The 27,433-nt window shown below is 38.6% G+C and overlaps 1 protein-coding gene across 1 annotated transcript; it reads left to right on the forward strand.

The window, feature by feature from the left end:
* The first annotated feature begins 15,845 nt into the window (after window positions 1–15,845).
* Window positions 15,846–23,670, forward strand: AMBP (alpha-1-microglobulin/bikunin precursor). Its single transcript, XM_072429915.1, has 10 exons — window positions 15,846–16,036; window positions 17,816–17,958; window positions 18,344–18,420; window positions 18,865–18,978; window positions 19,415–19,516; window positions 20,047–20,084; window positions 20,172–20,253; window positions 20,668–20,835; window positions 22,329–22,502; window positions 23,232–23,670. The coding sequence occupies exons 1-10, from the start codon at window positions 15,929–15,931 to the stop codon at window positions 23,249–23,251; spliced, it is 1,026 nt and encodes a 341-aa protein (XP_072286016.1). The 5' UTR covers window positions 15,846–15,928; the 3' UTR covers window positions 23,252–23,670.
* The last annotated feature ends 3,763 nt before the right edge of the window (window positions 23,671–27,433 follow it).

Raw genomic sequence — 27,433 nt, forward strand, 5'->3', positions numbered from 1 at the left:
TACAAAGTATGTAATTGGTAAATTCAAATTCATATATTGGATTGGATTGGATACAAACTCGAGTATCCAATCCAATACAAAATAATATAAAATTAATACAAAGTACATAACTGGTAAATTCAAATGCTCATTTTGTATTGGATTGAATACAAAAACTCCCGTATCCAATCCAATACAAAATAATAAAAAAAAAAAAAAAAGTAAAAGTAAATAACTTGGAAATTCAAATTCATATTTTGTATTGGATTGGATACAAACTCTTTTTACATGATTGTGTGTTTCAAACATTTTTTATATTCATGATATCTACTAGAACCCTTGTTCGGACATATTTCTGTAAGTTACAGGTCTACAGTTTAAAAAAAAATTTCATGAAAACCTGTAACGCTTTTGGAACAGAAATCTAGACCTCAGTGTAACGCTCAGGTGGTTAACATAGTTCTCCTATGCTAACTGTGCTAGACATAATTCTTCTATGCAAAAAGAATATCACCAGCATTTATATGAATACCATCTTACAGCCTTGGATTGTTCAAACATCATTCTTGGAAGACTCACAACCTTCCAAAAAAACACAAGTCACTGAAGGCAAGCTTCATGCAACCCCCTTCTGAGATGAAGTTCCCCTTAAACAGTAAAATAATTCAGACCTTCCAAATTGCCACTTTAAATCAGTTTATATTTATCCAGAAAATATGTATTTTATCAACAGGCAAGGAATGGTTTACACAGTATAACATAGCTTCAAAACTTAAAAACCTCAGGTTTGTCAGAAATTTAGGTAAGGGCCCTATTGATGACCAGATTTTCTCAGGGCAGTTTCAAAATAAATGCAGTACTGTTTCATCCACCTGGCACCGAGGCCTAGGGGCACTTTAGGCATCTTACAATGCTTCTCCTGTATTGAAAATCTGTCTTTGGTAAACATTCATGCACAATTTGCCAAGCTAGGTCCTTTTGCTCATTTGATAAGAAGTTTTCATTCACATTTCTCTATATATCTTTTAGAAACAACCTTTATTATCTTTAGAAACAATGCCCCTGATTCATCAAGCAGAATCGGATGATCGCGCGCGCATTCGTATTCGCGATCCGAAATCGTACGCCATCGCGCTATTCAGCAACTGAAAAAACTCGCGGCCGGAGCTGCGCATCTCCGGCAGCTTTACACTGGCGAGCTTGCATTAAAAGTCACTGTTCCCCTAAAAAATCATTCTTTCTAATGGCACACTCGAGTCCGGACCGCGGTAAACCGCGATCGCTGGCCGCGCGTACTTTCGCGCTTCCAGCGATCGCGGATTTTATTGATGAATCAGGGGCAATTTCTTTTTCAGCCCTGATGTTATTTCATATATTCCTGGTTTCCATTAAGCTATCTATGTCATGTGAATTGTACGTTTTTAAGCATTTCTCTAATATTACATACCGATTTGAGGCTGTAGGTAAAAACAGTACCTTTAGGGAGATTTGATACCACCCTCATCTATGGTAAATATGATTTTTTTTTTGGATTAAATAACTTGGTGGAAAAACAAGCCCAATGAAAATCATAACTGGTAACAAAATGGCTTTAATAATTAGCATTAACTTTTATTTAAAATGAAATGAAATTATGACAAGGGGCACCGCAGGCATTACATACAATTTCATCTGTACATACCTGAGCAGTGGCTTCTTACATTTAACGCATACTTTAATGTCCTTATTTGGACACTGATCATCAGTGTGCCAATATTTCTTGCATTTTCTTCAATACAATTGCATTAAGAAGCAGATCAGCCTAGCTTAAAGCTACAACCAGCGTCCTAACAAAAAAAAATTACCTGTGAAAAATAACTACCAGGGGGCGTATACCAATGGGTGTGTACAATGACTTCATCGTTGCATGTCACATCTGCCAGTACAAACCTCCAGGATTCCTGAACAGTATCATCGGCCTAAAATTTTCAGGGTACACAGGGGACCCTCATGACTATCAGTATTCCAAATTTCATCTCCCCACCTTTAATAACTTACAAAATATAGGGGTCATAGTTATAAAAAACTAGTGAAAATTGAACATCAGGGTTGCTGTTTATAAGGATACTGCCCCTAATTCATCAAGCAGAATCGGAATATCGCTCGCGCATTCATATTCGCGATCCGAAATCGTACGCCGTCACGCTATTCAGCAACTGAAAAAGCTCGCGGCCGGAGCCGCGCATCTCCGGCAGCTTTACACTGGCGAGCCTTAATTGGCAGATTCGCGCTCCCTATTGCTTATTATTATGAAGGCAGGAATCCGGCTGGCAGTGAGGCGAGTGTACGCGCACACTCGAGTCCGGACCGTGGTAAACCGCGATCGCTGATTGCGCGTACTTTCGCGCTTCCAGCAAGCGTGGATTTTATTGATGAATCAGGGGCACTGTGTCTATGTTAAGGCGGTCTCCTATTGATCCTAGATCAATTGTCCCTCTTCTGTTTACAGCCCTGGAAGAATGTAACACACGCAACTTAATGTGTGGTTAGATCATTCTCAAAACTTTATTGTTTGCACACAGTTTATATAGCAGTTCAAAGGCATGATCAGCACATGATCACATGACTACAGGCAATTAGCAGACATAACAGATGTCCTTGTGGTTCTCCTAGAACAAGATATTTTTGTCAAAGTAACAGATATATGGCAGGAGGGAGGAAAGGAAGAATTTCAACGCAGAAAGGGGGGAAGCCGACGCTGGTTTACTGATAAAAAGAATACAACTAATTTCAATATAATTCAGTCATCTACAAGACATAACAAAAGTACAAAAATAATTAACTTCAAGAATCAGCAAAATTCATCATCTAGTTTCAGTCTAGAAGCCCGAAATTAAACATACAAATATTGGACCCCCGGAGCCACTTACATAGCAAGGAGGTGCAAACCCCAAATTTATACCAACCTGTCACAAAACCAGAAAAGTCATACTACACTACCCTGTCCACTTTCCCACTTTGAACCCCAATTACTCTGGAACAGGGAGATGTACAAAACCAAAAATGTTTGTTCCATTAGGGGACATCTGTATCTAATACCCCCTAAAATTTAATCGTTCAGAACACGTAGAACTCTGCCCATCAAAAAACCTACCCTGTTACACATTGCTGGATGCTTCTAGCACCTGAACCCCAATTTCTAAGGAATGAGGGGGAACAGGTGAACAAAATTAGAGGTGCAAGTGAGGGACACCTGTGGCTAACACCCCCTAAAATTTCATCAATAGGCCATCGCCAGAGCATAAAAAACTCTGCTCATAAAAATACTACCCTGTTACACATTTTTGAAGGCTTCTAGCACCTGAGCTCTAAATTTTTTTCACACTTTAAACTTTATTAGCAAAACAATAAATAACAATACTTCCAAAACAGTATACACTTTTGGCACAGCGAAATAAAACAGAATCGCATTTCGTCAGATAAATTATCACAATGTAAATCTCGGAATATGCCTAAATAAACAACATCTTCTATGAGCAGCATTTTAAACACTTGTGTACAAAACAAGAAAAGAAAAAAAAAAAGACAACTGTCAGAAAAAGAATAACATACAGCAATAATGTATACTATATATACTGATTACTGATTGAGAGGAAAACTTTTGGCTTAGTCAGAGGTCGGCAAAGTTTATGGACCATTTATGGGGTGGGCGGAGCTATTGGGGTGGGTCCGGCTTGGAGTGCTCCCACCCACCCCATAAATGGTCCCCCAGGTAATGCCCCCCTCCGTATGTAAATCAGAGGAGAGGGATTTACCTTCAGGGAGCTTTCCCTATTTACTGCGGCAGCCGAAGTATCAACGCCAGCCGCGGTAAAAAGGGAAGCAACTGCAAGGGGGCTGCAAGCTCCAGCGGCTCTGGCTCTGTTAGTTCCTAACACCCCCTAGCCCATCTGCCGGCAACCCACGGCTCCAGAGCCGAGGGTTGCCGGCCGGCATTAGGCCAGATCAGCCAGGGTGAATTAGGCCGGAACAAACTATCGGCTAGGCGGTATCTGGCCTAATGGCCAGAGTTTGCCAACCCCTGGGCTAAGTGGTGACTTTGGAAAAATATTTTGGTACCTGGCAGTGCATTTAAATACAATCCATGCATCCCAAGTCACAGAGAATTTGTCAATATTGTCTAGACTAATGGCTTTCACCTCCTCCATAAGGTACACGGAAGTCACTTTGCTCAACCAGAGTCTCGCCGTAGGGTCCTTGTGAGTTCCAGAATAGTGGGATAACTCTGCGTGCAGCATTTATTAGGTTGAGTAGTATAGACTTTGAAAAAGACATACTTATGGTCTCAATGGCAGTAAAAATCCAGTAATAAGTTGACTAAAATGAGCAACTTCCTTCTAAAATTCCTGTATTTTGGGGCAGAACCACCATATGTGAGTCATGGTGCCCACGTCGGATTTACAGCGCCAGCATATATTGGGCTTTTGAGGGGCAGTTTTGTGGATCTTGTCCGGAGTCCAATACCAATGTGTGAGGATTCTATATGCATTTTCCTGCAGTCTCGTGCTAATAGAACACTTATGTTCTAAAAAGCAGGCCCCCTCCCATTGTTCGTCTGTAAATTGCATAGCAATTTCCTGTTCCCATTTTTGTTTAAATCTTTGGGAACTGTCTGCAGTCGATTGATTCAGATAGGCATACATCAAAGAAGTTGTATGTGAAAGAGGAGCAGCCTCCAAACAATATTGTTCAAAAAGTGTGGGCTTTGTAGGCAATTTGGACTTGGTCCAAGGCATTATTATAATGTTTAATTTGTAGGTATGCCCACCAAGAGAATTCCTGTCTCTCTCCTACTAGGCCCCTCAGATCTGAACTATCCAACTGTTTCCCATTTCTGAGGAAATTCCCAATATTTAGTTGTGACTCTAGTGCACACCCTTTCAGAAAGCCGCTATCTAAACCTGGTGTGAAATCAGGATTTCCAACTAAATTGGTCAGGAGTCCTGGTACAACAGCCACTTCCTTTTTAAACAATAATTTCTTGATAATCGTCAGTGTGGCCCCTACAGTAGGGTGAGATTTGTCAGTCAATGGTAGACAATGTGGTTCGAGTCATGGGCTGTGCATAAGGGCACTCCACTGATTGTATTTTCCAACTGTACCCAATCCTTGTTGTTAGCATGACAGCACCAATCTAGGATTCTAGCAAGACCAACTGCCTGGTAGTACAGCAGTAAGTTAGGGAAACCCATGACTCCCTGTACATTTGCTTTAGTCACAATTGAGTACTGGATCCTTGGAGGTCTCCCTAACCTTAAGAAATTAGTGAGCAGTGCTTGTAATTTGTAGAAAAAAGTAGTTGGAAGTTCGATCGGTGTTGTCCTGAAAATATACAGAAGGCGGGGAAGCACATTCATTTTTTCAATGGCTGCCCTACCGAACAAAGAAAAAAATTTGGCTTTCCAGATTTGCATATTATCCCTGATAGTTTTCAGCAAGGGTACAGATTAAGACTATGCTGTTCCCAAGTAAAGGAGGAAATTTGTTGTACTTCACATATTGTTTGCTGCAGCAAACCAATATTTAAAGAGCAGATTTACTGTAGTTCACTTTAAAGTTAGAGATTTTCCAGAATCTATGCAGCTTCGGAGTAAACTCGGCAGCGATGTTTGAGGATGTGCTAGGAAAAACATCAGATCATCAGCATATGCTGTTGTTTTGTATTCCCTGTCTCCTACTGCCAACCAATGTTCCTATTGGCATTTATTGTTCTAATGAATGGTTCCAATGTCGAAATGAAAGGGCGTCAATGGACACCCCTGCTGAGTTCTGTTACCAATCGTGATCGCTCGGGAGAAAATTCCATTTAGTCTGATTTAAGCCCTTGGGGAGTAATATAGGGAGTGGAACCAAGAAAGCATGTGTCTCTTAAAACCTATGTACTGCAGTACTTAAAACATGTAGTCCCAGGCCACCCTATCGAACGCTTTTATGGCGTCAGTGAATAACATCATACCTTGTACATTCCTAGATCATGCCCAGAATAACAGATTCATTACTTTGGTAGTATTGTCCTGGGCTTCTCTGTTCAGAAGGAAACCCACTTGGTTTAGGCCAATCAAATTGGAAGCAGAGGCCACAGACCTACTACTCAGCAACTTGGCTAACAACTTAATGTTCACATTTAAAGGGATATTGGTCTGTAATTTGTGCAATAACGGGCGTCCTTACCCGGTTTGGAAAGCACAGTGATATGTGCTTCTGTCCAAGAATTGGAAACCGGGGGGCCTTCGGCCAAACTATTCAGAGCTGGCAACAGATGAGGTATCAGTATAGATGCAAATGTTTTGTAGTAGAGAGTAGTGAAGCAATCAGGCACCGGGCTTTTACCTGCTTTAGGCTGAGATATGCCCATTTGTAATTCCTCTGTGGTGAATGGCTGCTCTAAACTGTCAGCCTCAGCTTGAGATAGCATAGGAGGTTTACTTTGTGTGAGGTAGGTTTGCAACATCACCTTCCTAGAAGCGTTTTGCAATATTTCTTGAGTTTCATGTTGAGTAATAGTCATGGAAACCCTCTGCGATCAATCTAGCACAATGTGTGCATCTATTATGAATGCTGCAGCCAGACTCATCCATCCTTCCCTCCGCTCCTCTACCGCTACATCTCTTTGTAGTTCTCTCCATTGGCTTCCTTTTCACCTTAGAATCAAATTTAAGCTCCTGTGCTTTGCCTTCAAATCCCTCCACAGTTATTGTCCCACTTACATCTCTGACATGGTTAAAAAATACTCCCCCTGCCGCTCTCTCCGCTCCTCTAATGACCTACTAATGACTTCCTCACTCATAACCTCATCACACGCACGGATACAAGACTTCTCTAGAGCTGCTCCAACTCTCTGGAATGGTCTTCCTCGCCCTATTCGGCTTGCTCCTACTTTCTGCTCATTTAAAAGAGCGCTCAAAACCCATTTTTTTAAACTTGCCTACCCGGCTTCTTCTGTCATTTGAAACCATCACTACTTCCCACACTACATATCTCCCATCCTTTTGTGTGTGAAATTCCCCCACCTACTGGATTGTAAGCTCTTCGGGGCAGGGTCCTCTCCTCCTGTATCACTGTCTGTATTAGTCTGTCATTTGCAATCCCTATTGAATGTACAGCGCTGCGTAATATGTAGGCGCTATATAAATCCTGTTTATTAATAATAATAATATTAACAATAATAATATTAATAATAATGTGTGGTCTGGCCACTGGGTTGTATCAACTCGTAAATATGAGAGGCTACCACTTTTGTTGCTTTCCTCATCATGAAGTTTAAACTTGTAAAAAAGAATCCTCTTTGCCTTTTCATCTATCAAGGCCTTGAGGTCCAGTCTAGCTTGTAGCAATTCTTGTTCAGTCTGCCGTTGCAGTGATTGCTTATGAACACTTTCAAGATCAGCAACCTTCTGCAGTAAAGTGGACTCTTATCTTCTCTCTTTTTCTGGGAGCCTATTCTAGTCAGTTCCCCTCTGATGAAACATTTGTGAGCTTCCCATACTGTCATAGGGGACATAGTAGGTGAGTCATTATCCGGGTAAAAGGACACTAAACGTTCCTCTATTCTTTTTTTCAAAACTGGATCAGTAAGTATTGTAGGGTTTAACCTCCAACCCCAATCTTGATGTCTGCTATACAAGCCAGACAATGTAAGTGTGATAGGGGCATGGTCAGAATATGATTTGGAACCTATCTTTACCGAAGTCGACCCTGAATAAATCTGCCTGTGAAAGGAAAAAATAATCGATTCTAGATTACTTCTGATGCACTGTGAAATAGAATGTGTAGTCAGGTTCTGAAGGACAGAGGGACCTCCACACATCTATGAGCTGCAAAGACTGTAGTAATTGTTTCATTTTCCTAAGCACTTTATAGGAAACTGGGGATTTGACATTGGAGGTATCTAGTCCCGGGTTAAGTGGGATAATAAAATCTCCTCCCATAACCACAATGCCTTTAGCAAAGTCATGTAGAGAAGACACTATCATTTGGAGAAATGTCAGTTGACCGGTATTCGGGAAATATACATTTACCATTGTAATTTCTTTGTTCTCCATAAACCCAAGAGAAAGATGTATCTGGGTGTCATTCACACGAAAACCAGAGTGCTTACTCAACAGATATGACACTCCTTTCATTTTGGATATTGAGTTTAAGGCATGAAACGCCTTAGTAAAATAAGAATTTGTCATTTTAGGTGTTTTGTTTTTTTTAAAATGTGTTTCCTGTAGGAAAACGACAGAAGCACCAGCTTTCTTGAATTCTCTTAATATCATAAACCTCTTCTCAGGACTATTAAGTCCTTTGGCATTTTGGGACAAAAACATTTGAGTATGAACATTAGAATTTGTTAGAAGTCTATGTACCATGGGTACTGCAAACAGTACCACTGCCCCTATAAAACGTGTAGTGTAACTCAGGGGGAGAGAAAAGGAATTTATACACAAGGCCCTGACACTACAATGTGTGATGGGACTCCAGGAGTTTGGTGTGCTATTTCCAATTTATAGACACCACCAGGATGGGTGAAAGCCAGGAATTTACCATATTTGTGACTGACCTGTCTGGCAGCAAAAATTAAATGATAGCAATAAATTGTTGGCAAAAATGACCTCAATAATCTCATCTCCACTAGGCAGGGGAGTGAGTACAGCATTTTAAACCTTATACATTAAGCAAGCATTCTGTATGTGTAAACATACATAAACAAATTTGTAGCTTCAGTTAAAACATTATATAAAGTGGCATCAAGAAAATGATATATAAACCTGCCACATGAGTAACTTGCAGTTCCAAAATCAGCAGGTAATCCAGGCATAGCTATTACACCATAGCAAAACATGCACAGCTAGACCTGTTCAGTGGCTGTCTGATGATGCTCCTGAATCAGCCCTCCTCCTTTAACGTTTCCCTTTGCGATAAACCCAGGGATCTCTCTGGCACTTTACTGCGCTTAGGTCTGGGGCTTTCCACAGGAGAGGATGAGGTGTCCAGGTTCATAGGACTAGTCCCAGCCAGTTGGAATTCTTGATATCATTCAGGTATTGTCATTTCTGGGATTTGGAGTGTTGCACAAAACATTGGAAGGTCAAAGGGTACACGTAACACAGCCACCTTACCGTTTAAAATGGCCTGGAGGCTGAATGGGAAGCGCCATCTATAGAGTATTTTTTTCTGATGAAGCACCTGTAAGATTGGTTTCAAATCCCTATGATTTTTCAAAGTAATGGACGATAGATCCTGGTACAACAATACATTATGCTCTTGAAAAGTGATTGTGTCATTCTGCATTGCAACAGCCATGATCTCCTCTTTCAGACTAGGACTTTTTAATCCACATATCACATCCCTAGGGGGCTGGTGATCCGGGCCTCTGGGTCTGGGAGCCCTGTGAACTTTAATAATATCAATCGCCATCTCAGCAGACCAAGCAAGCAGCTCCTTAAATATTGTGCTCACTGCATCAAGTAGTTGTTCTGGCGGAATCGATTCAGGCAGCCCTTTAATTCTTATATTATATCTCCTACTCCGATTATTCAAGGTCGTCAATCTGCCTATTCATTGTAATCAAATGTTACCGGTGTGATAAAACTGTCTGCTCAGTTCTAGCAATAGCCACCCCATGGTATTTACCCACATTAGCTACCTCCTCTAACTTAGAAGTAATGGTTGAAAAGTTACCTTGGAGTTCAGCAATTGCTGTGTGAAGCGTGGCTTTGATGTCAGCAGTCATGCTGGTTTAATCTGCCAGCAGCACTGGTCTCTTCTAGCACCCAAACCCCAATTTCATTGGAACAGGAGGATACAGGTGAACAAAATTATAGGTGCAAGTGGGGGACACATATGGCTAACACCCCCTAAAATTTCATCATTAGGCCATCGTTAGAACATATTAAACTCTGCCCATAAAAAAACTACCCTGTTAAACATAGATGGAGGCTTCTAGCACCTGAACCCCAATTTCTCTGAAACAGGGGGATACAGGTGAACAAAATTATAGGTGCAAGTGGGGGACACCTGTGTCTAACACCCCCTAAAATGCACCTCAACCCCAATTTCTCTAGAACAAGGGGGGGGACAGGTGAACAAAATAAAGGTGCTCACTCTGTATCCTATGTACGGGCTCGGTACAGAGCCCGTACTCAAACAGGGCTCCATGAAGCCCTGCCCCAAAATCCTATATTTACTGGGTCTTTTTTCACAGGCAGCCTGTGGCTGTAACACAGGAGCACGGGCATTTTGTCTCACTAAACAATTGAGAGCACAAGGTAAATCCTTCATTTTTTTTCTTCTTCAAAATGTGTAAATAGTCTACCCTGGACATTTATTTATAGGTTATAAGACCTTGAATACCATGTGAATCAACCCCTAACCTTCACTCACAAATACTTAAATGGCTACACTATGTTTACCTACCTAAACTTTAGGATGCCTTACCTATACTCTTTATTTATTCAGGTAGGGAGGTCACACCTACCTCACAAAAGTAAACTTTTAAGCCTTGCAAACCACAAGGTCCCAAATTTCCAGATTTAATTATCACCATAAGCCCTATTTAATCTTTACAAGTAAGTCAATTATTAATAACTCTTTAATTATACTTTCTATTATATTTCATTAACTCACTAATATCTATGTATATAGTTTGCTCCATGATATATCAGCCTTTTACACTCCAATCTTGGATATACTTTTTAAATAATTTTATATATATGGATTTCATATATATAGATAAAAGTAGTCAAAAACTACATTTATCCAGCTGATTATGCACATACCATTGTATCCAATGTTCATTTTCATATCTGCATATTTATTTGGTTATATAAACTTTTATGTACTTTTGTATAGCCACTATATATATATATCTGTACACTAATGCATATTGATTTTTTGACATTTCAATTCACTGTTCAGTGACTATTTTTCAATAGATCTATACTCACATTCCATATATGTTTGTTCATCTATCTTTGAACATATCATAGATAGCCGTGATAATCATACCCCTGAAGAAGCTGACCTGGCGAAGTGCGTCGGGTTATATTTATGATTGAAACGGTTAAAGCTGCACACATGCTAGAAGTAAGATGTCTAGTTCAAAAAATTTGAACTCTGTAACACTATAACAGGAGTACAAATTATACCTGTATACTATATTTGTAATTGTGTATGCTGTCTAAAAATACATAATTACCTATTTTTACCACATAACCCCCATCTCCCTTCTCTTCTATCATTTTAACCTTTAACATAACCTAAGTATCTACAGGGTGGCAAATAACATACCATAGTTGAACATCTAAAAGCAAAATAAGAGAAAGGATATATTATTCCCACTTGGTTTCTCCTAATTATTAGTTATAAGTCTGGAATTCTGACTGGTTGCCCTGTCGCATAGACCGGCAAGTAAGTAAGAAGTGGAAAGTAGCCCAATCTGTGTCTGTTCCGCTAATTTGCTTCATATCCAGTGCTGCATTTGACCAAACTACTTTTGCCTAAAGCATTTTCAGAATTAAGCTTGATATTGTTTGCTAGTAAGTGTCTAATGTTGGTCTATAGAATATTTCACCCATATAAACAGAGGATGTATTTATCAAAAAAAGAGCCCTTTCTGACGGTATTTTATGGTTGATTTGTGAGCTAATTAGCCATATACCAGCAGTAACTTTTAATCTTGGCTTACATTGGCTTTATATGTAAAACGTGAAAAAAACATTCATGATGGTTTCAGGGGACATTGTCATCCCCTGTGTGATGCCATACATATGACAGGAAAGACTGATTAAGAAACATGTAAAATACAATCTTACAACATTTATTAAAAAACACAAAACATACAAAAAGGGTTTCCTCCATTTAGGACTTTAGTTTTACTTTAGTTATGGCCAACAATGTCTGATTACTGATCATTTTACACTAGCCTGTCTTTTCCGTTAAAAAGGGATTTCTGTAAAGAACTTTGGCTGGAAGGTTGTCTGTACTGAATTTCATGCATCCTTCACACAAACAAATATTAATGTTCTAAACCTAATCATACTAAAAAATGAATTTGAGGACCTCCCTTATTGGCTATACAGTCTTAGTACTATATCGTTTTCTGGTTCATTTTGCAGATTTAAAAGATCTACTGCACGAGTAGTGTGCTTAACAAAAAATAAATACCATGTCCCATTTAAAAATAAATAAAAAAACATTGATCCCCATTAAAGTGACTTTGCCTATGATGGCATCAGTAAGCGTCAAATAGAAGAAATATTATCTTAGTTTCAGTCTCCATATTATACCTTTGTAGCCAGTGATAAAATGACGTACTAATAACTGCACAGACATTAGGTTTTATAAAATTGTGTCGTGTATGAGCCAGCATCTTAAACCTGAAAGCAGGTGGTGTCTTTGGTTGATGAAGGCTTAACAAATGGCCTTTTAAACAGTAAAGCAGATGAGGATATTCACCAAGGGGTTATTGTGTTCTCTGTAGGGGTTAATAAATACCTATACATGTTACACTTATAATAACTTGAAAGTGAACCTGTGCTTTGCCCATAAAAAAGCCTAACCACTGCCCTCCGATCCCGTGTGTCTTTGTTCAGCTTCCATTTATTCACTTGATGGAAGGATGTTTAATTCCTAATACTTCTGAATTTGAAGAATCATTTGACTTATCTCTTTTCCTTGGTGATGCTGTTCTGAGCATGTAAACTATCAATGACGGGGCACTGAACACAGCCTGTCTAGTGGACCCGTATGCAACCCAACAGCCAACGTAAATTGAACACTGTACAGACTGACATAGCTGCTGATCATTTACAGGCAGTGGTATAGTGTTTTCAGTGTACAACCACAAATGCTGCTACTGATAGGACCTCGAAAACTGAAAAGGAAAATGCTTTATCTTTCTTTTTAACTGTTCCATGAATATCGGGGTTTATATTGGGCAAGGAGCAGATTCATTTTCACCTCCTGGATTTATATTGGGATTATTATTTAGGAATAATGTCTAGCTGGCTAAAGAGCATTTAATCTAAATACAAGCACCCGGTTCTATCAATATTTACTGTGTGATAAAAGTCACCTGCAGGTGAGTGCTCTGCATCTCAGTGACCTTGAACCTTCTGTTATCTTTTCTGTTTTGCAAACGAGATTATTGTTAATAAATTTTTCTCCGTTCGTCCGTGTAGTATACAGCTTCAGCTCAAACTGCTCATTTTTTCTGTCCAATTATCCAATTATCTCATCATTCCCCTTTTATTGTTAAATAAATAGTAATGCCAAGTACTTTTTTCTTGTTTATTCACATTTTTGGAATGGAATGTAGTTAAACCCTCCTTCACGTTTGATTTCTGTCTGTGGTGGTAGGAGATCCCTCCATCTTTTATGTCCAGAATTTCGAGAAATTTTCAAGTTTGGTGGCAAAAAAAAATCTTCAGAAAAAAAGCAGCCATGTCAGAGGTAGATTGACCACGATGAGACCAACGACCGTAATATTTGTACAGGGTTTGAAGCTGCTAATAGGCCCTCTGGACCACTTTTCAGTTTACAGATGTGGCCAGACTTGGATAGGTAACCCCTTGTCAACCATGTCTGGACACCAAGACCAATTCTATTTAGCTGTAAATCCAGACACAGTCAATAAATGGAGAAGAGGGGGTGGGTAGGTGACAAAAATTGGTCTTGCACAGTGGCTCCTGATTGACTTGTGAAGAGTGATAAAAAAAAGACTTCTGGCTTACTACCGGCTTTCCTGATCTGCATATTTGCTCTGTGTCAGTGCCTCAGAAAAACACTAAAGACAGATATAACCATTTAGAAATAAACACATTTGGAATAAAAACTGCTCTCTTCCTCAAAATAGATAAAAAATTAGTTTTACCAGCCCAATCAAGGCAGCCCTGGTCAAATAAACCTCTAGCTGCCAATTATCAGACTGTAGGAAATGTATTGCTATTAATCAATTGTGAGAAAGGAGGATCAAAAAGATTGTCCCATGTACATAGATCAATACAAAATATACATTCCCCTTATCTCACCTTTTTTTGGGGTGGGGGGGCAGCTCTGCTCACCACAAAATAGCTGTTTCATATTAGTCAGTACTAGAGTCTTTTACTGTATTATAAAATTTGTGAAGCCCTTTATTGGCTCACTTGTGTTAACAAAGATGCAATTTGTAATTTGTAAATTGCTTTAGCAAGGAACTTAATGAGACCCAAATCTTGCATCTTTACTAACAAGTTAGCCAACAAAGGTTCCACCAAAACTCCAAACTTTGCATGTTTAGTCAGAAAGAGAAATGCTTTGATTTTTGCTCTTTGACATAAGCTTGTTTCTCATTAGTTAATCATTGCAGGAAGGTAAACACAGTGATCAGAGGTCAAGACAACTGAACATGGTTCCATAGATCATGTAGGCAAAAAAAAAAATATTCCCAATGTTACACACAATAATTATATATAAATCCATATTCAAAATCCAATCATTACTTATCTTTGTCTGTTTAGCTAGACATCTCCACCATAGATACCAACCACTGCACCCCCTCATCCAAAACAAACTAAACAGTGTAGGAAAACACTTTAGTAGATCCAGAAGATAAAAAAAACTTTTGTCAAAATATAACTATGTGCCCCTATTCTGTCCCGATGACTAATGGATGGGGGGAAAATCTCCCTAATAAGATCACAGAATATATTTATAAATCCTTCTCTAATATATCCAACATGGTAACATTTGCTATAACTGGACTTTAATATGAAGAATATTTAATAGTAATGGTGGGAACCAATTATTTTTGGACACACAAATGGCTTTCTGTTTTATGCTCCAACATTGGAACAGCTTTCGAAAAGAACTTTTAACAGTTGGGTTTGATATTATTGGTCGAGAAGCAAATTAAAATGGTAGAATGTAGAATGATTAAGACAGGTAGAATGCTCTATTTTATATCTAAAGCCAGAGGACTTTTTGACAGTTTTTTGTGGTGTAGGAAGAGGATTCGTCCCTTTTATTGGTCTTGGTGATCACTGTCATTGAATACTTACAGAAAATCCAGCATCCCTCTGTCACTGAACAGGAAGAGAGAGAAAATTTTCCATCAATGACAGCTGCCTAATAAAAGATGTACTCACTGTGGAGCGATTTCCTTGCTTCCTGTAGTGTCTAAAGGATAATTAAGACAATTTTTACCGAAGACACACAGCAAAAAAAAAAGCAAAGAAAACTTACATTTTCCAAAACTAAACAAAAAAAGATATTTTGCCTTCAGTTACACTATGCCTGATTTATTAAAGCTGGAGAAAATAGACTGTCATGGATGAACCTGGCTGATGCAACAAAGCTAGAAGAGATTTCCTAAACTAAATTAAAATTACATTTGGTATTTGTTTGGACCAGATCCACGACAATTTTCTTTACCTCATGGAAAGAAACATTGAAAATTCCATATTCATCTATAAATTAAAGTTTTTCTATAGGCTCAGTTATACTTTAGACACCACAACTGATTTTAATTCCCAGTCCTGCACTGATTTTGATGCCATTATTATGGTTTTTCAAACATGAACATTCCTATCCATCCATGTCAGACATGACTTTAAATGAAATGACCTTGACATGGACTCAGTATCTGCAAGTTAAAAAAGGAACATGAAACAAATTATTGATTTGCCCTCCAAAGAGTTACCAGCAATCTCATCAGCTCTCTTAGTATTTGACTTGTACTGCTGGGAGGAGCAAATCTGGATCTCTTTTTTCATATCTACAAATGGATCAATATTTTGTCCGCTTGCCATTGGTGGAAATGGGTGATGATGAAATGTTAGGCATCGGGCACAGGTCTTTGTCTGCAGGATCCACAGACATTAAACTTTGAAGGTCTGAAGCAAGCAGCACAGATTACCTCTGGAGGAGAGGGACTCGGACATTGAACATGAAGACGTACCTACTGTTCTTGCTTGCCTTCTTGGCACTAGTGACCAGCAGTCCCGTTCAGATGGAGGACTCCATCACACCACAGGAGAACTTTGATGTCACCAGGGTAACTTCTTGAGTTCACTTAATTGGTTTTGTCTCCTCCATCTATAATTAAAGAATGTTCTGTTATGGTGGACATATAGCGCTTCCATGACTTGATGTTTGTACAATAATAATATTATTTTTTATCATTTATTATATCATCTACATTAAACACCATTTTTTTTTTTTAGAAGGTGAGATTTTGGGTGTATTTATAGTACTTTATAAGTATATATACTAGTTTATTTTATTGAGTGTTCTTTCTATCTGTTTATACTTTTTTCTGTATTTGATAGTTATTTGTGTACTGTTTCATTACAGTTTTTATTTTACATGTTTTCCACTGCCAGTTTTTCCTTTCCTGCCAATTATTTAGGAAATAATAGTTTGTTGGAGTAGAAGGAGCAGTTTCGTATAGTTCTGTAGAGGTTCTGTAAGCCTCAAAAGCCATACTTGTGAGTCCCTCCCTAGGTCTTTTTCTTTTTCGTTAATCCCTTTGAGTCCCAGAACATTTATTTTTTTCATTTTGGCAATGTCTCTGTCCCTCACATTGGACCTGATTTAATAAAGCTCTTCAAGACTGGAGAAGGTAGACTTTCATGGAAGATTGTAAAGCAGCAATTCTGGAATAGATTTTTAAATATTATTTGCTTTAAATCTTGAACCAAATCCATTCCGGGTTTGTTGGATATTGAGGTTATGAACAGGGACCTTACAGCTTTTTCCAGAAGTTTTATTCTAGGTGTCAGATGTTAGGGGCCCTTTTATACCTGTAGTAGAAAACTGCATGGTTGGCTGTTCCCTGTTTTTTTGCAAAATGCTACTGTGTGCATGGCATGTAATACATTTATTTGCATGCATTTGTGGCTGCAATTGGGATTATGTGGCCAAAAGTGACTTCTGCTTTTTGGAACCATCCAGGGATCTGCAGCATTATGGTTCTTCACCTCTCCCAAAAACTTTTTTTTCAGACCCACATTTGGGTCTGAAATGGCCCAAATACGGGTGATTTATTGCTTAAAAAAATGTTACTATTGTAGCCCTTTGAAAGATCTCGATAGAACACCCAAAGTATGCCTGATAGGCACAATATTTGTTCCAAATGTAAAAAATTAAGCTAGGGCCGAATACCTCCTACCCTATGCATATATCCTTAATCTGAAAATTGGCTGCTTAACAAAACAGCTGGATGTCACCTGAATTTGGGGCTGGTAGGAGATGGCTAATTGGGCAAGTCAAGCATTTTAGGGGTAAGGGATAACTATGTAGCTTATAGTGTATATAAAGTTCAAACTTGTTCTAGTATAGTATAAAATGTTGAAGAGTTTGAACCCCTGCCAGATTTTGTTGTCAGTATGTTTTTCTGGTGACCGCGTGTAATGGTTAAGTTTGGGATAATATTAAGGGTTAGATTTTAGAATAAAAGTGTACCTATGGACATATCTTATTTTTAGTTCCTTTTCAAGTTTTACTGCAGTGGAATTCAATCAAAGCCTTTGCAGTGCCAGCCCTGACATTTTTTATAAAAAAAAGCATACAAAGTCTGATAATATTTCACTTGGACACCAATAAGAAACATGCCACACTAAAATGGCTCTCCTTTTTTGTAAAATCTTTCAATGGTACAACAGAGGGTTGGATCTTCTGCAGTCTCTGCCATCACTTTCTTTTACTCATAGTCTGACTTAAAGCAATTAAAGTATGATCATTAATTATTTTCTTCAACATTTTCCTACTTTAAATTGAAATAATGCTTTATTTTTTCAGTTGATTCAATTTTCCTCATGTCTTATCTCTTCAGATATATGGCAAATGGTATGACATTGCCATGGGCTCAACTTGTCAGTGGCTGAAGAAGTATAAGAGCAAATTTGACATGGGAACTCTGGAGCTCAGCGAAAGCCAGACAGAGGATGAGGTGAAGATTGTCAACACCAGGATGAGGTAGAATCTTACAATGTGCACATTTTTAAAAACTAAAAGATGGTAGCTTTACATTTTTAGATTATACATTAGGTGCAGAGTTTCCTAAAAGTTTAAATTTCCTTCATAGATGACAGACAGGAATGGGAAAAATAGAAAGTTGATGTTTTCTGTAGATAGCAGAATCCATATTTTGTCTTTTCATTGTGGACTAATGAATAAAACACAAGTTGCAAAGGTTCCAGCTTTCAGTAAACAGCAGATAGAACAGTAAGAACATTCTGTACGTTGCAAGATGTGCCACAATACGCTCTGGTGGTAGGATAGAAAACTGCAGGAAATCATAACATTTTAATCCAGTAAACATCAGTATGGGTACGTGATGATCATCTGATATCTCTTGCAGACATGGAACATGCACACAAGTCACTGGTGTCTATGAGAAAACAGATGTCCCTGGGAAGTTTAATTACTACAATGCTAGTAGGTTTATCTTAATCTTTACCAACTGTTTCAATATATGTTAAAATTGCTTTAAACTAAACACACTACAAATCTGAATCTTGAGTCTTAATATTGTTCAGGTATATGTATGAATAATGTATATTTTATTCTCTCTTTACTTTATTTGTGTAATTTTGATTCTTCAGCTTGAATGTCATGGGTAATAGTTCACCTAAAGTGTATTAGCTAATGTTATGTTGGGTGATGGTGTGTGAGTATAGGTGACCCCAGACCCCTGCAAGCCCTCAAGCAGAAGGCAGATATAAACCTTTCAACCACTTGTTCTCTTCAACCCATAAACCACAATTCTCTTGTAGTCTAGTTGTTGCCCAGCAAGCCTACCCTGTGGTATTTCATTGACTGGAATCTTTCAGGTTGGCCTTTGGCAATAATGTATGTAATGTATTTCTTTTGCACTTACAGAATGGGGTGCACAGATCGAAAATTACGTTGTGTACACCAATTACAACGAATATGCAACAATGCTGATGCGTAAGACAAAGAGGGGTGAGACCACCACTACAGTTAAGTTGTATGGTGAGTATGATGATCAAAGCTGAACCTATTTATTGAGACATGCAAAAAAAGTTTATGCCCATGGATGTCTCATGTAACCAAACAGTCTGGGGGTCCTTAATTTTTTTTTCTGGCAAGGATTTTGTATGTACAGTATTCTTCCAGTGAGTGTCTCACCCACTATCCGAAAACATACAAGTTTCCCATCTTACACCTAAATCAATGTACTAAATGTATATGGCTAGCAGAATTTATGTCAAGAAGAGCAAATCGCACAGAGACCATCACACTGCCTATACATAGTAGGTGCCCATAAATAGTGCTGGGGTCCAAAGGATGAGGACTGGTGTAAAAGGTTCTTATGAAAAGAATATCTTGAACCAAAGTCAGTTCATAAAGTAACATAGAATGAATGCAGTGTTTCTAAAACTGGTAATTTACTCTGCACTTTTTGTAGGACGCACACCGGACCTGAGACAAGAACTTATTCAAGACTTCAAGCAGTTTGCCATGGAGCAAGGGATTGCTGAGGACTCCATCTTCCTCCTTCAAAACAAAGGTACAGCCTAGCCATTGTTTCCTGTGCAGCCATGTTTATATAAGAGAACATTTTTGTATTTGTACCTGCTAGACCTGATTTTGCAATACATGAGAGAGCATTCTTGGTGCTTCATTGGAGGAAACACTGCACTTCTTCTAAGGAAAACAAGAACATACTGTACAGTAGTATACCTATATTCCTAGAGAGAGGAACATTTTAATACAAAACAAAAGTTGGGTTAACAAAAGCAGCCAATCTGATGCATGCTGTGTAAAATAGAAAACAATACAGCTAAACCTGATTGGTGGGTAATGGAACAGGGCTGTCCAACTTCACTTCTAAAAGGGCCAGGATCCGCATACATTTACTATGGCATAAGAGGGAAATCCTGACTTCTAGGCTTAAACTTGGAAATTAAATAATACAAACAACAAAGGCTTTTACTTTAACATACATTGATACAAAAATTTACATCAAGTTGATCTCTTTTTCATGTAAACCTGAATAAACATTGATATTTGTACATAATCCCTAATGTCTCTTCAAAGGTGAATGTGCTCCAGGGGACATTGAGGTGACACGTGGGGTAAGTAATACCAATGCTGCTCATGCTCTGCTGGTTAAGGTAATTTAGTCAATATAATTTTCTAAATAAAAATCTTCTTGTGGGCAGAGAACTGTGCGTTCAGTGGACAATGAAGAGGAGGAGGGCTCTGGAGGCATGGACAACTCCCCATTTTCCAAAAACAAAGCTGGTGGGTGCACATCTATATAGCTAAATACAATATGTTTTCACATTTTAAAGAGGACCTTGTGTGCATTTATCTATCTACCGTATGTGTATTATATGTTTAATTATTTAAGAAATATTTTGCCATAGTCTTTCATATACCCGGCTTCAGGCAACAGAGAGCACACACATCTGTATACCAGGCAGCCAGTCTGCATTCCCAGCTGTAAAGTCCCAATTGGAAAGATGATATTCCTATTTTCCATTTAGGTGACAGTTTTCAGACTGGACAGGAAGTGAGAATTCTCTATAATTCTGAATTCATAGACATTGAAAAACAATGTTCTCAGCTCTGTCCCTATAATAGAATGCTTTAGATGAACCTACTCTGAATTTACAGGACCTTGATTTCCAATCTTTCTCTTTTTCCTTTTGTTAGGTTCCTGCCACATGCCCCCGGCTGCTGGTCCTTGCTTGGGATCCAATGATCGCTATTTCTACAACGCCTCATCCATGGCCTGTGAAAAGTTCAAATATGGTGGCTGCCTAGGAAATCCTAACAACTTCTTTACTGAACGGGAATGCCTCCAGACCTGCAGAACTGAGGGTTGGTATGAGCTGATGAAGCCATTCCAATATTGGTGACCTGCCCTGTAATACAACCTGGCCATGGTAAACTCAGAGAGAGAACATTAAAGATTGTGTTGATGACATTTATTGGAAACTCTTGGGTAGTGTTGGTCGAATATCTCACTATTCGATTTGACAGCTATCCAATCGAATAGTGAGATATTGTTCGGGTGATCGAATGCCGAATTTGCACACCACAATCAGATTGCTCTTGCAGCCTTTTACTAGTTGTATGTGTTCCTGGATAGAGTTTCTCTATCCAAGAACACAGGTCACTAGATGTGATGAATGGGGAAACTTCTCCCCATTCAACCTCTAGTGCTCAGGGATCACCTGCAGCCACAGCTGTGACTGCAAAGTTCTCACGGTCATGTGACCGTGGGAACTGAACTGACTCTGCAGTTCCACTATGATCCACGGGGCACTAGAGGTTAATTAACCTGTAGTGCCCTGGGGATCGTACACTCTTCTCAATGACTGCAGACACAGCTGCAATCATTGGTTAGCTCAGTGTGCAATCCCAGGGGCACTACAGGTTAATTAACCTGTAGTGCCCCGGGGATCCCAAACTCTTCTCAATGATTGCAGCTGTGTCTGCTCAGATGCTCAGCAAGTATCTCCTACTTTGTAACACAGTTTCCAGCACACTGGATAAAAGAAAAATATAACAAATGTATCATAATATTTCTGTGCTGGAAAGTGTGTTACAGAGTAAAAGATATCATGTCATTGTAGGATAACCTGTAAAAAAAAAAAAATTAAATAAACACAAACACTCAATAAATTATTTTAACATTAATTTTTATTTTTTTTAAACATATTTTTACATTTTTTTTTATTCACATTTTTGCAGTCAAATCTTGTTTTTTTGGGGGGGGTCGGGTCTACCCGAATTCCAACAGCCATATTCGGGTCGAATATAAGGACAACCCAAATTCGAACACCAACACTACTCGAGACCATTTAGAAATAACTGTGTTTGATCTAAGGATTTGTGGTCCAATAGATTTGAATGCACATGAACAAAAGCCTATTCACAAAGGCCCTCAAAGTCACTTACGTGAGCAGCATTTTCCGTGTATAGTTTACAAAAGCAGGGTAGATTTTAGGTATAGAAATCTGTACCTATTAAACGTTTCTTTACGACACTAATGAGAAGATAATATCTTTGATGCCCAATGAAAATATTCACAAAACACACAGATCATACAGCCTTCTTTTTCAATTGAGTTCTGCATTCAACATTTGGATTCAACAAAAGGGAAAAAAGGAATATTATGTGAAAAGGAGTATACATAATGAAAATATAAAATATTAGTATGTAATATTGGTTATTGGCAGGCCTGAATTTTAAGCAAAATGGAATAAAGGCCAAGTAGATTCCTCCTTCTTTCTTGACCAAAGGTCCCAAAAACATGACAGCTGAGGTTAATTTGGGACCACCATCTGACATGCTTCTCTGTTTTGCAGCTGCTTGCCGGTTACCTATTGCCATCGGCCCATGCAGAATGTCTGAATCTCGCTGGGCTTTCGACTCTACCCAGGGCAAATGTGTCACCTTTCAATATGGAGGCTGTAAAGGAAATGGTAACCACTTCTATACAGAGAAGGAGTGCAAGGAGTACTGTGGGGTTCCCACTGGGGGTAAGTGCTCACAAAGTGGACATTTACAGTCTTCTACCTCAAACAAATTCTGTCCATTGGACACAATAGGCCTGATTCAATAAAATTCCTCAAAACTGGAGTAGATGGACTATCATAGGTGAGTCTAGGTGATCCAAAGAACATGGAATATATTTCCTAAAAAAATTTCTATTATTTGGCAAAGGCCTAAATCCTGGAACAGAATCATTCCACATCTGCTGAATTATTCAGGTTCTCACATAATAGTCTATCCTTTCCAAACTTGGATAGATTTAATAAACCAGGCCTGTTTTTTGTTTTAGTTGTACTGCTTTGGTTACTGTTTAATTTTTTTTTTTTTTGCCCAGCAGTCAGCAATGCTCAAATATTTTAATTCACATCTGTAGACTAAAGAGTCCATATTTCATTAAAAAAACATAATTATGTGTGACTTTACAGAATGACTGTCAACCATTTTCAACTTAAGACCTGCTTAAAGAATAAGTGCATTTTAAATCAAAGTTCATTTATCATCTACGCCTCCTTGCCCTGACCTATCCTAACTTTCCTTTACCCCTTATACATACCTACCTCAATCTGATTAACAAATTTGGTAGTGCTGGATGTAAAAAAAAAAAACAGTGGAACACACTCTGTTTTCTCTCTCTCTTTCTCTCCCTCTCTGGCTCTCTCTCTCTCTCTCTCTCTCTCTCTCTTGTGCAACTGCTGATAAAATTTTTGTCCTTTCAGATGAGGAAGAATATCTGTAAAGAAGAATCCATACTTTCTATCTCATCCTATTACTTTTTTTATATCCTATTAATTCATCTTGTGCAATACAATTTATCAACTTCTAAAAGGCACTTTGACTAATCTGAAGAATACTGAAATAGGAGAAAAGGGGCTGACATAGCTTTCCAGGATCCAGCTACACCTAAATGTTTTGGTTGGATTAATAACATCATATTTTGCATACTTACTGAACTTACAATACATGTTTCTGGTTAGTCTGCAGATATTTCTTATGGTGTGTTGGCAGTCAAAGTATACTATTATGGGGGTAAAGGAGTATAAAATAGTTTAGAATGTCTTGATGTTCAATAAAAGACAACCTGTAATGTACAAGGAACAGTATGTAAATCTTTGCTTGTATAAACACAGCATATCAATAAAGTAATATTATACTGACCATGCATAACCATTACCATCTGTTAAGGCGATTTCCTATTGATCCCAGACCAATATTTCCCTCTCTATTGGGACCTCGGTTTTCAACGCGTTGGGAGCAGTGATTAACACAACACACAACTTAAGCGTATATTATTATATACTGTCTCAAAACTTTATTTTCACATCACAGTTTATATAGTCAGACAACCAGGTGGAAGACACTTAGTAGTTAGTCAGTAACAAGAAACTTAATTAACAACTTCGCTGAGCAAGATGTTTCAAGGTAAGAAGATTCAAGGTAAGGATGGAGCAAATATTGACCTACTGATAAGGAGGATATAACTAGTTTCGACACAACTCAATTATTTGCAAAATATAGCAAAAACACAAAAACAACTTAAATTCAAAACTCAGCAAAATTATATTCCTTTCACCATCAATGCCTTATGTGTTCATCTTTTTATACATCAGCTATATCAATTATTATCATCATTGTCACAAAGCTATAACATTCAGAAAAATTCATGAATATGTCCTATATACTGAATCAATGCCTACATCTAACCAACATTAGAAAACCCAGTGGGCAGCACGGACTGCTGCTAGGGATTGTTTTAGGCATAATGGGGCCCTGTGCAAATTGGACAGAAGGTCAGCATGACAGAAATGTAGCTAGAATTTGCAGAATGTGAAGTCAGCAATGACAACATATATGTTACCCTCAGGAAACGTAAGATCTCAAGTAGGATTGCATCAATTGACCTGATTTATGAAAGCTCTCCAAGGCTGGAAAGGATACACTTTCATCAGTGAAGCTGGGTGATCCAAAAAACCTGGAATGGACTTGGTCCAGGATTCAAAACATATGCTGGATAAAAGCAAATTATTTTAAGATATTCATTACCGGTTTTCTGGATCACTCAGTTTCATTTATGAAAGTGTATACAGGCCAGCCTTGGAGAGCTTTCATAAATCAGGCCCAATATCTCAATATCTAATGAGAGCAGTTACGTAAGCAGTACTCCAATTTGTACAGCAGGTGGCAGCATACGATCATTGTCTGGGAGGATTCCTCTAGCTGAGCTGCAGACACTTATAGAAGAGTTTTCTAATCACCCAACCAAACCTAAACCCCTGACAGCCAACGATATACACTGCTACTGGCAGAGTAAGCAGAGTAGAAAAAGCAGAATAGCAGAGAGAATATTAACAGTATTATTAAAGTTTTTACTTTATTAACAAAATAGAAAGCAATTTTAACAAAAAAATAAGCAATAGGGGAATGAGGGTGCTGATGATGACCAAGGCTTCTATGAAGAATGATATGGGGGAGAGGTGTACTTTTTTTCTGCCACTAGGTGTCCTCTGTTAACCAGCACTACTCAAACCAATTCTCCTGAGCCCAGGCCATTCTAAATTTCCTGCTTGCTGGCCCATAACAAATCAATAAGGATATCTCTATTATGAAGCTCAGGATAGAAGTTAAAAAAGTTAAAGAGGTCCTAACTCTTCCTGCACTATCCAAGGAGTGCAGAGAATAAGTGAACCTAGCATTTTCATGGACAAAATGACTGTCCATCAGACTGGTGGGGCCACGTGTATACTTGTCTTGTGTTGGATAAAACAGTAGCTTCTGGTTTGGCAGCATTGTACCCACAAAACTACTTTAAATGAGAGTGGGACCAAAAATTAGTCCTTAACTGCAAAATTTAGCAGTCCCTAATGAAATGATCACCTCCTATATAACATAGTGCCTTGCGTTGTTTATACTTCCAAACCTGTTTCTTTCTTCTAACGTTACAAAGCATTTCTAGGAAAAGAAAAAGACTTGGGAGGGGGGGTTGGGGGAGGAGGGATGGAATCTGAAAAAGACTCTGTGCCCCCCCCCCCCTCCTTCTCCTCCAAGTTGGCCCTATAGTGATAGCCATCAATACAACTTAAGATTTTCTGTGTGGCTGAACAAGGTAAAAGAAACCTTTGAAAAAGAGAGGGGCGGGCGGCTCAGATGGGGGCTTGTCCTAAGGCAATGAACTGGCCTGCGAGGCTGGCTGGGCAAGCAGAGATGGCAGAAAATACTCTGCCACCACAACCTGTCCTAAAAAAAGGCTAGCCCTTCCTCTCTCCACAAGTGGGGCAACACTTCAGCATAGGCAGGTCCCTAAAATGTGAGGTTCCCATTGTAAAGGTAGGAAAGGTGTAGAAAAATTTAAGGATTAAACAACCTGCATCACCATATATTACTATGTGGGCCCCTTACATAGCAGAATCTATCTTATTCTAGGATTTGTACATTTAGTATTACGGGGCTGTAGTAATCTCTGTAGAGGATGGGATGTTCCAGCTTTCGAGTAAGCTGTGGAAGTCCCAGGATCTGTTGTGATCCCCCTCCTGGGACAGTACTTTTGATTCTTTACACTTTTCTATAGAAGAATGAAGGGTTGTGCTGATTGCACAGAGGTTTACAGCCAGTTAGATGAGCCAGTTAGATTAAGCTATGACATAGGAGGCATTTGCTTACCTTCTAAAAATGTTAATTGACTGGCTATCATGATAATGCAGTGGCTTCATTTCTTTTTGGGCCCCCAAACAAACACAGTCACGTCAAAGTTCTTTCTTCACTGTATATTCCATACAAACCATGCCATTGAAGCCATTGGATTGACTTTTTGTTTCTATAAATCATTTTATTTACTTTTTTTTTTTTTATTAATTAATTTATTTTTTATTTTCATTTTTTTTATTTTCTTGAATAGTTTTGGCTGTTTGTAAGGGTGACATTCTTCCCACTTACCAGCATTGTAGAAGGCATTCTTCCACTGATCACCATACTAAAACTGTAAGCTGTGGATAAAGTATACGCTCGTATTTGCTCCTTTGTTAGTGACATTGTTTCCATACCTTCTCCAGTCACTTGGTTACATTTTATAATTACAATAATTGCTCCTACCAAAATGGGGTCTCTGCTGCAGCCTTCTCCAGTCACTTGGTTACATTTTATAATTACAATAATTGCTCCTACCAAAACGGCTGGAGCCTCTGCTGCAGCCTCATCATTTTAGACTCAAATGTTGGGTCTCCATCCTTCATGGTCCTCAACTTTTGATGTGACCACCTAGCTTTAGTGGGGATGCTGCAGAGATCCTGAGTGACTGCCAAAGAATTGTACTGGACATCAGTAGCAAGGCCCATAATTGCAGCCATGACCACACATCAGTAGCAAGGCCCATATATGTAGCCATCGCACATTAGCAGTAGGGCCAATGCATGTAGCCATGACAACACTTTATCATTCATATATTTTCGTTTTACAGTACTAGAGTAAAACAGGAGGTGACACCCGAATAAAGGACATAATGTGTGTCATAATCCACTGCTGATTTGTATTTATAAATATGATTTTCCTCAACAGCAGCTTCTTTCAGCTACTTGGCAAAGCACCAGGATCTGATGGATTACATCTCTGTGTTCTCAAAGAGCTGAGCTCAGATATTTCAAAGCCATTGATTCCAATTTTTAGAGAATCTTTAATCACTGACTAGGTACCAATAGATTGGTGTAAGGCCAGTGTTGTTCCTATCTTCAAAAAAGGAGCAAAGTCATTACCAAGTTACTACAGACCGGTTAGTTTAACTTCTATAGTTGGAAAGGTCCTAGAGAGTTTGATAAAGAACCACATAGAGAAGTTTCTGCTAGAAAATATTATTATAAGTGATAATCAGCATGGATTCAAGAAAACCCAAAATTGTCAAACAAATTTACTCTCTCTTTATGAGGAAGTAAGT

Source organism: Pyxicephalus adspersus, chromosome Z (assembly GCF_032062135.1).
Source record: "Pyxicephalus adspersus chromosome Z, UCB_Pads_2.0, whole genome shotgun sequence".
Taxonomy (NCBI): domain Eukaryota; kingdom Metazoa; phylum Chordata; class Amphibia; order Anura; family Pyxicephalidae; genus Pyxicephalus; species Pyxicephalus adspersus.

Coding starts and splice junctions, on each gene's coding strand:
- AMBP (XM_072429915.1), top strand. CDS start 15,929: ATGAAGACGTACCTACTGTTCTTGCTTGCCTTCTTGGCACTAGTGACC. Junction 18,421..18,864: donor GTTTAATTACTACAATGCTA/GTAGGTTTATCT, acceptor TTGCACTTACAG/AATGGGGTGCACAGATCGAA. Junction 19,517..20,046: donor CTTCCTCCTTCAAAACAAAG/GTACAGCCTAGC, acceptor GTCTCTTCAAAG/GTGAATGTGCTCCAGGGGAC.